The following is a 14,149-nucleotide window of genomic DNA, read 5'->3' on the forward strand; positions in this document are numbered from 1 at the left end:
ATGTGCTCCCCATATGAAAAGACATACGGAAAAGATAAACTTGTCCTGATTGAGGCTAACCCAGTTTATTAACTTAATGTGACTACACAACCTTTTCCCCCGGATATGTCCTTTGTTTGGGACTTCTAAATTTCCTAAAAATATCTTGGAAAATTGTATGCATAATTCTCTGCCTCTTACCACCAGAGGCTTTTGTGGCTCTGTATGTCTGTCTGTCCTTTCCCTGGCTGTCTTTCTGTCTGTCTGTCACATGCATACACACACTTACTCACTTTATTAGGTACACCTTACAAATACAGAGTTGGACCCCCTTCTGCCTTAATCCTTTGTGGCATAGATTCAACAAGGTACTTGACATATTCCTCTGAGATCTTAGTCCATATTGAAATGATAACATCACACAGTTGCTGCAGATTTGTCGACTGCACATCTATGATGCAAGTCTCCCGTTCCACCACATCGCAAAGGTGCTGTATTTAATTGAGATCTGATTGATTCTCACTTGATAATGATTCACGCTTTATGGCATGGTTATCCTGCTGGAAGTATCCATTAGAAGATTGGTACACTGTGGTCACACAGGGATGGACATGGTTAGCAACAATACTCAGGTAGGCTGTAGTGCAGCTGAAGATCTTTGCCAGAACCTGAGGGGACCCGCTAAACCGCAATGTTCAGCACGCTGACAGGGATGATGATGAGGTCACTTACTACGTTGAAACCGCTATAATGGAAAATGAAATGGGTTTTCTTGGCTGGTGGAAGATGAACAAACAATCCTACCCAAAACTTGCTAAATTAGCCAGATCACTACTATGCATTCCGGCATGTAGTAGCTCTGAAAGGGTGTTCAGTGCTGCTGGATGCACCATCAGTGTGCGCAGGACTGCGCTAAAGCCATTAAAAAATGGATTCAATAATGTTCCTCCACAAAAACATGTAGTCTAATCTTGGTGAGTAAAGGATTTATTTTAATGTAATTTGTTAAGAAAGATTTATTTTTATTGGTGTGTCGACCAATTTAAAGGCTAAGTTTATGTCCCTAGGCCTGTTTAGAGTGCTGAGATGTTACGATTTTACAGATGACTTATTTCACTTCTTTGTTCCAACTTCCAAGTGGCCTGTAGCCTACAATTGTTATGAATAAATTATGTTAAAACAGATATAAATGACTCATTCATGAAAAAAAGCAAAAGAGCTGTGTGCATGTGCACATTTTAATAATGTTGGGCTCTAAACGGGTTTGGGCTTTGTCAATTAAAATGTACTTGTTGGGTTCGGGCCGAATTCTGCCGGGCCTAACTTTTATGGCTCGATTATAGCTCTAGGCTGTAGCAATTACAAGATGCTCAGTTGGTACTAATAGGCCCAAAGTGTGCCAAGAATATATTCCCTGTTACACCACCAGCCTGAACTCTTGATATGAAGCAGGGTGGATCCATCGGGACTCATAAGCCCAGGCAACGTTTTTCCGATCTTCTATTGTCCAAATTAGGTAAGGATGTGCAGTTTTAGCCTCAGTTTTCTTTCTTAGCTGACTAGAGTCGCACCCGATGTGGTCTTCTGCTGCAGCCCAACAGGGGTTGTGCATTCTCCTCTGACCTCTGGCATCAATAAGGCATTTGCCCACAGAACCACCGCTCACTGGATATTTTCTCTTTTTAGACGATTTTTTGTAAAGCCTAGATCAGCAGTTTCTGAAATAGACAGGCGGTCTGGCACCAGCAACCATGCCATGTTTAAAGTCACTTAAATAACCTTTCTTTTGGTGCTCGGTTTGAACTGCAGCAGATTGTCTTGGCCATGTCTACATGCCTAAATGCATTGAGTTGCTGCTATGTGCCAAGGGCAGGTTATTTTTTTGTAATTTTATCTTAATTAAATAAATAAAGCCATAAATGACTATAGCATTTTGCTAAAACTGACTTACTTCTTCTCCTGGACCCTGTTTAGAACAGCAATGACTACAGCTTTCACCACCATGATGAGGATGATGAGACCGATGACCCCACCAAGCACAGACACAATGATGAGGGTCAGTGTGTTGTCCACCACTCTCACTGCAAAGACAGACAATGGTTTAACACCAAACACAAGAGCAAAACACTGTTGTTTAAAACACTGAAAAAGGGAGAATGAAGACTCACACTCGTCTACCACATAAAGAGTGAAAACCGCACTATGGTTGCGGTCCTTCTCTTTGGGGTTGCGAGCGAAGCAGATATATTCTCCCTGGTCCTCGAACGTGACATTATGCAGTAGGATGGAGATGTTACTTTTCTTGCTGGTGCCTACAAACTCCACCCGCTCATGGTAGATTTTCACATTAGGCTCTATTCCTTCTCCTGGGATGACGGCTTCACACAGCTGAGGAGAAAGATCATAGACAGTGTCTTTACAGAGTTTTGCAGAAAGAGAGTTTAGTTAACCTTTGTTGTTGTTCTTCGTTTAAAGTTAAAACGCTTTTAGTTAAAGGTAAAAGGTCATTTAATGGCTTCCAGTGTTTTTCACAATGGACAAGTGTATAACCTATTTTTTTTACTTTGACCAGAAAACACATTTTGTGTGTGTGTGTGTGTGTGTGTATAAATTTGCCATTATTTGGTGTTCAGTTATTTTGATAATTATTCTATAGATCATACGACTGTTAGTAACTATCATTTTAAAAAGCATGGGTTTGTTGACCATGTCTCAAAGAAAAGAAAAGTATTTTGAGCATCCAAATGTATTATGGATCACTGAGGGTTTCAAAAAATTGCATAAACTTTCCAGTAAAAGCATCTGTAGAGCACACTTGGATTCGATAAACAAATAAACTGATAAAACAAATAAACTCACCTGTTTATACCACAGACGATATCTTTAAAGATAATGCATAATTCAAAACATCTTGAATGTAAACTAACAACAGAGTTTAGACAGCTGTAACAATAAACATGTAGAGAAACTATCATTGCAAACACTTTCAGAATGTTTTTATTGTATTGTTCATTATAACTAATAAACAATAAAACACTAATAGCCTTCAGGGAACAAGGGTTACGAGGCTTTCCCTTTCAAGTCGGGAACTCCAACATTGTTGAAAACATTATGGGTTTATGAATAGAAAGCAACACAGTAGCCGAAAGTGAATGGTGAAGAGCCTGCCAAGCAAATATCATTAGCGCACAATGTCATCAAAGGCGAAACCTTCCAATGTTCCCCCTATATATCACTAGAATCTGGGAATGCTAGAATTATCGAGGTGAGTTGTAAATGCTTAGAATCTAGTAGAATGCTAGGATTTTTTTGTAAACTACAGTACGTTGGGAAAGCATTAAGACCCAAATTGGCAGTGGGAGGCCACTATCAACCCAAATGTGGAGACACTGTGACAAAAAGCAATATGGGCTAGCCCTAACCTAGGGGTAACACTACATAAAAGCAAGATTACTAGATGGTCGGGAAGACATGGGTCCATCCTAAAAGGGGGGACTTAACCATAGTTGACTGAATGTATGGCATCATAGAGCGTGGAAGGCACCAATCTCCAAAATGCTGGTTGACCAAGAGAGGTGCTGCATGCTGTTGCCCAAGAGGAGGCAACACTACTAGTTGAGTGTGCTCTTTCCCAGGGGAAATGGCTCATCTTGGCATGGGTATGCAAGGTCAATGGCATCCACTAACCAATGAGCCAACATCTGTTTAGATATGGCATTTCCCTTCTGCCAACCAATGTAAAAGACAAAGAGCTGCTCAGAGGATCTGATGGTACATAAAGGTGCAGAGTGTGTACCTGACACTGCAAGGAAAGGGCTGGGTATGCCTATTTCGCATGCAGTGCTAGCAGTTTCACTACCTGGTCTACACTACCTTTCACTACATTTAAAGGAAGTGGTAGGAATCTTGGGTGCAGTACAGTACAGTACACTTGGGTACAGTAGCTCAGCCTGTGGCTCAGGATAATATGAGAGTAACCTGGCCTGAATTCTAGGCCCGGTTTGTTGAAAAAAAATTTCTCCAGGTTCCCGACCCTCTTTATAGAAGCCAGTGCAGAGCAGAGCTGTCTTAATCAACATAATTCTTAAAGCAACTGAATCATCTGGTTCAAATGGATCTCCCTGCATTCCACAGAGGACTACAGAGAGATCACAAAAGGCCATGAGAAGTGGGTGAAATGGATTTAGCCATCTCACACCAGATAAATCAGATGATCTGATTATGCCTTCCCAAAGTGCCATCATGTACTGGGTGGTACCATCGTAGGCAGTAGGTCACCTTCTGTGCTCCCTCTATGGACCACACATGGAGGTTCCAGAGGTCTGGACACGGGTGCCATATGGTGCTCTGTCCCTGAGAAAGGAGGTCCTTCCTCAGGGGAATTTGCCAGGTAGGGGTTGTTGCAAGGAGATCTGAAAACCAGGTTCGATTAGGCAGCAGAGATGCAACAAGCAAGACCTGCTCCTTGTCCTCTAACCTTGCACAGGGTCTGTGTGAGCAGGCTCACTGGGGTAACGCATATTTGCGCAGGATCCAGGGCCATCTGTGAACCAGTGCATTCATGCTTAGGGGGCCTTGGTCAGGGAATTTAATCGTTGACAATAAGAGGTCTTGGGAGAAGCAAACAGGTCGACATGGGCTTCTCCGTAGTGCTCCCAAATCAGCTGGACTACAGTGGGGTGGAGACTTCATTCTCTTGGGGGTGTGAGCTGCCAAAAAAGTGCGTCGGCTGCGCACCATGCAAGCACCATATATAAAAACTGTTCCTCTGTGAGGCATGCTGTCATGGAGATCGAGTCCAGCTCTATGCCGAGATAAAAGATGCTGTGCATAGTGGAGAGCTTGCTCTTTTCTCGTTTGACCTAAAGCCCTAACCGGTTGAGGTGCCAAAGCACCGTGTCCCTGTGCACAATCTATTGATCCCGAGACTCAGCTAAAGTAAGCCAGTCATCAAGATAATTGAGAATGTAAATACCCAAAAGCCTGAGACAGAGACAGCCCGAAGGGGAGGACTTTGTACTGTCATGCCCAGCCCTAGACCACAAACCAAATAAATGGTCTGTAAAAAGGGAGAATAGAGACATGGAAATATGCATCTTCCAGGTCTATGACTGCAAACCAATCTTGTGGATAAAGAATGCGACCAAAGAAGCATTTCTGCATAAGCATTCTGAATGGCATCTGTGCAGATAACTGTTCAGAATGCACAGATTTCGGATGGGTGGTAGCCCTCTTCTCTTTTTGGGTACAATGAAGTACAGGCTGGAGTTTGCATGTTCTCCCTGCATTCGCGTAGGTTTCCTCCGGGTGCTACGGTTTACCCCACAGTCCAAAGACATGCGGTACAGGTGAAATGGGTAGGCTAAATTGTCCTTAGTGTATGAGTGTGTGTGTGTAAATGTTTGTGTGGATGTTTCCCAAAGATGGGTTGCAGTTGGAAGGGCATCCGATGTATAAAAACTTGCTGGATAAGTTGGCGGTTCATTTCGCTGTGGGGACCCCGGAATAATAAAGGGACTAAGTCGACAAGAAAATAAATGAAGTACAGGCTGTAAAACCCCTTCTTCATCTTGGCTAGAGGAATCAGCTTGATTGCATCCTTCAACAGGAGGACAGCAGTCTCCTTGCTCATGACAGCTGCTTTAGCCAAACCTTTGGTCACTCATGCCGATGCCGTACATCAGTTTTATTGGTACCAGCAGTGTTAAGTGCAATGTAAAACATGTATTCTCGGATGAGTCCAACTTCACTGTCTTTCCCACATCATGGAGAGTTACAGGGAGGTGTGAGGAAGCCCCAAAGAAGCGAACAACCCAGATTATTCCATGCCCAGAGTGAAGCAGAGGGGTGGGTCAGTGACAGTTTGGGTGGCAATATTCCTAGGTCCAATAATTGTTCTGGATGGTCAAGTCACTGCCAAAGACTACTAAACCATTCTGGAGAACTAATGGTTGAAACTCTGTATCCTGAAGACTGCCATGTTTTAGGATGATAATGCACCAATACAGACAGCAAGGCTAGAGACGGAATGGTTTGATGAACATGAAATGGAAGTTGAATATCACCCACGGCCTGCACAATCACCAGATCTAAATATTATTGAGACACATTGAGTCAGAAAACATTTTGCTCCACCAGCATCGCCATCAAAAAATCCCTATTGCCAATTGTGGAGGATTTGTATCTGACATTCCCAAGATGAATTGATACTGTACTGGCAGCAAAAGAAAGCCCTACACCATTAGAAATGAAATATTGTGGTGTAAAACCAGGCATTTAAGTTTCATTGTCCAACCCCTGTGGATGCTAAGATAAGTTACTAAATATGAGTTTTTTATTTATTATTATTATTATTATTATTTGAAAATACAAGTAATAAACAAACTCCAAATTAACATCATATTGGCCTGATTTTGTTTTCAATTTTCACACCAACTTGTTTTTTAGTTTTGCCTGATGTATATCAAGGCCTATAATCCACATCTTTAGTTTGGATGAGCTGTATGAAATATTGTGTTTAATTAAATAGTGTGTTTGAGGTGTATGTGTGTGAATGTCTCACCTTAATTAGTGTCCCATTGTCCTTGAACTGCCAGCTGAAGTAAAGGTTTTTAATGCCGATGCAGCTGGCGTAAGTGCAAGGTAACAACACTGAACTTCCATTCATCACTTCTATGAAATGGACCTTCCCCGTGCTCACCTCCAGTGCCTGAGAGTACCAGACTCCTAAGAGAGATGGAGGACAGATGAGAAATGGTTATCAAACCAGAAAAGACTATTTATAAGAGCATCAACAATGGCAGGTGATTGATCTGAAGTTACATCAGAATGTTTTGTAGTTACCACAACTGTAGTAAAATCTCACTCTAGGAGTGTAACGATATTAAATTTGAACACAGAAAATATTTGGTTTGTCATTCTCAAAACAAGACAAGAGGCTTGAGTTTTTTTTCTGAAAACTCACAATCAGAACATAAGAGAGCAGTTTTGACAGTGACAAGAAGCAGAAAAGAGGAGACAAGCAATTCTGGCAGAGACGAGAGGTAAAACATAGAATATATGAGTCATTTGTTCTGAGCCTGACAGGGTGAGTTGTTTTCTGACCCCAGCTCTGGTATCCCCATCGTGTGTTTGAAAGCCATTATGCCAAAGCCTATATATAAAAGCTTACATCTAAGTGTTGCATTTTACAGTGCATCTGATCATGTCTAGTGGAAACATGTGAATGATGTTTTGTGTGAATTGTATAAGATTGGACCATCACTAGTAGGGTTGGTAATATGTATTTCGGTGCCTAATTTCGGTGCCACTGGTTCTGTAACAAGAACGTAAAGCAAGTCGCACACCAGAAGTGCCGCTCGGCGACGCATATCGCCATACATTTTAGAATTCGCAAGTTGGTAGCTCTCCACGGTGCTCAGCCATGACTTAGGACCAGGGCTTGACATTAACTTTTTATATCATCAGCCACTGTGGCAAGTAGATTTCCAACATTACTAGCCACTCACCATTTTCAATTGCCACAATTTTGCCGTTGAGATAATATATTTTATATGCATAAATTTGACTTTAACTGGCTAAAATGACTTGATTTAGATTGTGTTAAATTTAAATGTTCTGCCGCGCCATAGAACATTTAAACATTTATAAATATTTATAGGCAGTAAACACATTTTTTTTTTTTTTTTTTTTTGTTTTTACAATGAAGACTATGATTAAGTTTTGCGTCTGAAAATGTAAGCTCTAAAAAGGAATATTGCTATAGTATAATAGCAATATATGTATGCTGAAGTTTTAAGTCAGAGTCAAACTTCAAGTGAAGCAAGTTCAGAAAAAATTATCTTGTATATCAGTATAGCTGACGGTGGTAACACTCTCTTCTCCAAGGTCATATTCCTGCCTCCCATCTGCCACTTTCTAGCTATTGATCACCTATAGATGGACAAGCAGCACTTATTGTGCACTTATTCATCAATATGGCTACTCTAAACTCAGAGTTCATTTCTGAGCCTGTCACTATTACATTGACATACAGCCGTACTGTGCTCACAACTGATGTGCAAAAGGTGCTGGCAAAGAAAAAGCCGACATGATCCTTGTTCTGCATTTGAAAAGGCTTGCTTTATTGTTCTTTGTCCTCTAATAGGTTTACAAAATAAATATTTCAACTTGTTCAAGAAAATGTTTGTTATTTGCAGAAAACACTTAAGAATTAAGATTTTCAAATCAATGTGCTACTGGCCCTTTCAGTATGTTTGTGATGTCATTAAGTATGTTTGATAAATGAGTATGGGACCCCAAACTAGACAAAGTTTTACTATAAAGTCTGACAAAGCTTGGCCTCAAACATAAATTATTTTTAAAAGCTTATTTGATTAAAATAATAAAAATATCTTTGATGAAGACAGGAACCCCAGAATAAATGAACTAATGAGCAAATAAATGCATAGCTACATCAGGGATTAACTTCTTAAACATTCCTAACATGTTTCCTAAGATGATGTTTGTCAAATTTGTGGCATGTTTGGTAACTAACTCACTGCATGTTCTAGCCTTTTTCATACATTTATGTTTATTATTAGCATGCTTATTATTTTGCTATTGTTTTTTTATAAGTTTTTTAGCCGTTGCGTCAAATATATTTTGCACATTGCTGATAGTTACTATACAAGAAGGCTCCCAGCATGTTTATGCTTTAAGCATGTTTGCTAACATTCGTAGCAGGTTATAGCATATTGGTGGAATTTTAGAATGTTTATTATCTTGTTATTAGCATGTTTTATCCATTTGCTAACATTCAAACTTTGCTGTAGTTTAGCATTATACACATCGACTTTTGACAGTTTAACGCTTTGTTAGCATGATTTAACATATTAATAAACAGTTTCTTATATGTCATTCTCATAACTGTCAGCATATTTCAGCATGAAATGTTTTACATATCCCTAGCATGTTTTAATGTGTTTATCCCATTGATTGTGTTTTACCATGCTACTAAAATGATCCTAACAAGTTTGCCATGTTTTGCCATATTTGCTAACATTAACCACAGCTAGCTGGTTGTAACTGATAAATCATTTATATTATGTTAATCTTGTTGCCTGCTTGTTTTAGCATTTTGCTAGCATGCTTCTAACATTTTTGGTACAATAATCATGTTTTCACAGTGCTGATATTTACTATAAGGCTGGAAACATTTTATATAGTTTACATTACTTATTAATAGCACATTTCAACACATAATTAACAGGTTTTAAGATGTTCATAAATTATTTCTAAAAACACATTAAAAGCCTATTAGCATGTAGAAGGATGCTTCTAAAGTTTTCACAGTGCTAATGACATTGAGATGTGTTTTGTAAATCCAATCGAAAGCAAAATATGTCATCTAAAAATGTTGACTGTTAATATGAAAATTGTCAGATATTTTATAATCGTGCTAGCATGTTGATATGTTTTTACATTGCTAGCATGTTTTAACATGCTTTTTTGAATGTTACTTTTTTAATGTGGTATTGAACATGTTTATCACAATATTGGCATGTTGATCACAAGCAAAACAACTGTAGAAACATGGCATTTTGTCTAGCTAACATGAATGCAGTACAATCAAATACATTAAAGGCAAAGCAGTAGTCATGGAAGAAAGTTTTTGCAAACATTCAATCAAGAGGGCAAAAAGAAAGAATGCATGTGCATGTCTGTTCCTCTGCAATCCAGCAAATCTTTTTTTTTTTTGCTTTACATCACTCTGTTATAAAAAACAGTTAATGACTTGACAGCTCAGTGGTTTTGGTAATTAACGTAACCACAGCATTCGGGGAACAAGTGCTGAACAAGACCTCTCAACGCACACCTTCAGCAGTGTGGATTAGCCTGTGACTGCTCACGTGTACACCTCAGCAAATCTCAGTATTGGTGATTATTGCTAAAAAAAATCAAGCTGTAATGAAATCATAGTAGACGTCAGCCTAAATTCTTTTTGTCCTTTGCACATTTACATTATCTGATAATATCAGCATTAGATGCCCCACAGAACGAAATGGTGACTAAATTAGCAGATTACTTGTGTGTGTCCATCATACGGCTTATATGCATTATCTATATGCTGTTTTAATTAAACTCTAACCTTCATCCCAGTGGTCTCAATTCCATTTAATCATTCTCACTGCCTTTGTGTTTGGATAAATTTCCCAACCTAATTATGAAATCCAGCAATGTTTTCATTCAGTCGATGTGGAATTTAATGAAACCCAATTTCAATTTAGGAATACCTAAACCCCATCTCTCTGTTTTGTTGACCAGTAACTTCTCGGTGGCCTGTGTTATTTATTGTCTTTGTCTGTCTGCAGTTGGCCACAGCTGTCCTTGGGACTCTGGTTTATTTATAGCGTGAATCGAGGCACACTGTATATTCACTTGGCCCCTTTAACGTGGGTGACATGCCATTGTGTGTGCCATGATGGTGTTATCAACACTAGAGGGTTCATGGTTACTGCTAATAGTTATAAAAAAATCTTAGAGGATCTGCAGTACATTAACGTAGACCTTAATTGATCACAAATTGATTAGAATGATATATGTTTATAATTTTGCTGGCATGTTTCACCATTTTATTAGCATCTAACAGGTTTTGTACATTGCTAGTATTTATTATACAAAAATGCTTCCAGCAGTTTTATTTTTTTAGCTAAAGACAATTGGGACACCCTTACCCCTTCACGTGGGGTAAGGTGAAGGGTTAAGGAGTAGAATTATTCTTGTCTTCTTAGTAGAGATCAGCGTGTATTTTTCAAAAACATTTTTAGGCGTTGCTTGAACGTAAAAGATTTTACATATACTACTAGTATTTACATGTCTGAAACTAAAATGAATCTTACTTTATCAGGGGTGTGCATGTCTACAGCATGAGCCATTCTGGGAGAGCATGCATAAATTTAGCAGCTGATCACATTACATACTGAATGTAATGCCAGATATTTAAAACTGAGCAGTTTTACCAGAGTTCATTTTTAGCTGAACCAAACATTTCAAATGTGAACTGTCTTTGTTGACAATATGATTCAAGCAGTCTAGCTTCACCAAATAAAAGTCTGTCAATTTGCTTCTCCTGGATTATGCTGAATAAAAATGATGACATCAACGCACTAAAAAAAAAAAAAAAAAATACACGCACATTGATGACTTTAGAAATGTTGCTTTTTTAAAATAAATGGGGTGAATTTTTATTTTATTATAACTCTGACCTTTACCTTGTCCCCAAAGGTCATTTAAACAGCTCTGTGCCCATAATTCCTTGCCTCAGAACTCCTAAACTCACATTAAAAAAGAGCAGATGTCAGCCAGATCTATGAGCACTCATTCAAAGCTTAATTCCCAAGAGACCATGTTCACCTGGGTGGAAAATAGGACCGATGGGAATGTAAGCATTATTTTGAAGTGTTCACTTTTATTGTTTTCCCCTCTGACAGGGCGTGATAGCAGAAGGAGGAAAAAGGCTTAGATGCTCAGATGTCCCATAGAGACCTACATGAGCTGCGGCATCAGTCAAGGTCGGTGCAAACACACAGAAAACTATATGGTAAATGATTAGTTTGATGAGTTTGATATTTAGATGACATTGCCATGTCAAAAAATGTAGTTGCTGCAGACTTTCATTTCAGTATGATGAAGCATTTCCAACTAAAACAGAAAACAGCCCTAACAGGAAAGCTTCATTTAAAGCTACTAATTAAAGGCTATATTCTAAACAAATGCCAAACAGAATAGGATCAGTGCTCAGAAAATAAACTTTTTGAAATTCAGCCAGAAATAGGAAGAAAGTCCAATTTTTTATTTATTTTTTTTAACTCAAGACATGATGAGATTGTTTACAAAAGATGCTGCATTGGACACACGCGACTCACACATGGGCACTTATTCAGAGCAGAAGAACCCCAAAATGTCAATATTGCAACAGAAACCAAAATGTTAAACATATTCTTGTGGAATTCCCTATTTTTAATGTTATCAGACAACAATTTTTACCTGGAATGACTTTAAATTAAATAGTTTTAAATGTGAATCCTTCTAAAATTGTATAATTTTTATCAAAAGGAAACAGTGTTTTAAATTTTTATCTTATATATTATCATTAATATTGTTATTATTTATTTATTTATTTATTTTACCTTATGTATTATTTATTGCTGTTAATGACTCTTCATTGTTAGAATGTTTTTATAAATATAGAAAAGAGGTATTTTTTATATGTGGTAAACTTGATCTTTTTTATTATATAAAATGGCAATTAAAAAAATACAATTCAAATTCTCTCTCCACAACTAAAGCATCAATATCCATAGAGCGAAATAGCCTACTGTAACGTCTACAGTTATATAAAAAAAATAAATAAATAAATGCAACATTTGAACACATACAGACCCTTACAGTCTCCTACACAACCAATCAGTTCTTATTTGGGTTCAAAAACAACATGCAACTCCCAGCCAAGTCAGTGCAAACCTCTCATCTGTATATTTACAGTAATCTTCACCAGCACATGTAACCTCTTGTTAGAAAGTAATTCCATCATTCCCACTTCATAATAGTCCAAAAGGTGATGACAATAGTTATTGATGGCAGTTCATTTGCCACTTTGTTTATTCACGCTTCACTCTTGCGTTTATTCATTTCTGAATGGATGTGAGAAGCACTTCAATAATCATATGCACAATGTTATCATCAGCTCAAAAAGTTTGTTATTTCAAATAAAGAAGCGCAACAAGTGATCACAAGCTCTCCGGAGAAAGTGAAAGCGCTGGCGCTTCTAGACATCTTCGTAAAACAGCAACAGGACAACAGATGATGACAAGGTTTGTTTGAGCTCGGTTCGACCATGACTCGTTGAATGTACATAGTATTACGATGAAATGTCTTGGCTGTGTATTAAAAAATGCTGCTTCCAATAGTTTTCATTCTCATGTACGGACTAGTGAAGCTTTTCTGTTAATAGCGTTCAGCTGCGCATCTAGCTCCGCCTTTTGGTACCCTTTTGTCGTGCTAGGTACCCTTTAGAAAGGTTACCCAAAAAGCTTTTTTGACAGTAGAAACGGACAAAAAAGGTACCAAACTGTATACCACTCAGTGGAAAAAGGCCAAAAATTATAAATTTTGGTATTTTGTTGTCTAGAAATGAATGTAAACATGGCACTTTTTTATTTAATTTTATGCTAAACATTTTTATTGTACATTTGGGAATGTCAACAAAATAAAACAACAATTATGTTTTACTCAAAAACTTTTGCCAGTTGGATTTCTTTCTATCTTTCTTTTGCATAAATTAACAAAATGCCCCATACGTTAATGTTCATTTTTAGACAACACAATACCAATGAGTTAACTTCAGAAGTTTTTGATGGGGAAAAAACACTGATTTTAAATCAGTGCTTTTGAAACATTTGTTATTCTGACCAACTGTCATTTTAAATTCATCTTTTACCCAAACCCATACTTGATAAGTCTGAAAACTGATTGAATTCCCAAATTCTTCTTAAATTCTAATAAAATCTGAGTTAGATCTGTACGTGTAATGTAAATACTGTGCTTTGTGGCTCCTCCTGGTTGCAGAGCTGAATGTGAGTAAATAATTTATCATCTCAAGTCAAAGACTCTCTCTTGCAGAGAGATTTTCAGCCAGTTCACTTTAACCTTTAGGTGAGGTCAGCATGTAGGAAACACTCTAGTTTGACTTTTATTTGTTTAATGGCAGGTCTTTAAACTGTCTGACATTCTGAGAAGTGGCTTTCCTTCATCTGCATTCACTTAAAAATGACCCGTATTCCCTAAAGCGATCACATCCTATTTTGTCTCCTCTTTTGGCCGAGGTATGCTTTGTTCCTCACTCACTTAGTATATTTAAAAAATAAATACATTATATATATATATATATATATATATATATATATATATATATATATATATATATATATATATATATATATATATATTTTTTTTTTTTTTTTTTTTTTTTTTTCATATATATTAATATATTACAATTTAGGGCGTCATGGTGGCGCAGAGAGTAGTGCGACCGCCTCACAGCAAGAAGGCCACTGATTCGAGCCCCGGCCGGGTCAGTTGACATTTCTGTGTGGAGTTTGCATGTTCTCCCTTGTTCATTTGGGTTTCC

General features: G+C 37.9%; 1 protein-coding gene across 2 annotated transcripts in view; it reads right to left on the reverse strand.

Moving 5' to 3' along the window:
- Positions 1-14,149, reverse strand: part of scn4ba (sodium channel, voltage-gated, type IV, beta a) — a 38,359-nt gene that overhangs the window by 8,305 nt on the left and 15,905 nt on the right. For both annotated transcript variants that reach the window (XM_087283162.1, NM_001077570.1), the window contains 3 exon segments: positions 6,542-6,705; positions 2,148-2,367; positions 1,931-2,060 (listed from right to left, as the gene is read on the reverse strand). In XM_087283162.1, the coding sequence (XP_087139288.1) occupies positions 1,931-2,060; positions 2,148-2,367; positions 6,542-6,705 (514 nt within the window).

The sequence above is a fragment of the Danio rerio genome, chromosome 15, assembly GCF_052040795.2.
Source record: "Danio rerio strain M-AB ecotype USA chromosome 15, GRCz13ab, whole genome shotgun sequence".
Taxonomy (NCBI): domain Eukaryota; kingdom Metazoa; phylum Chordata; class Actinopteri; order Cypriniformes; family Danionidae; genus Danio; species Danio rerio.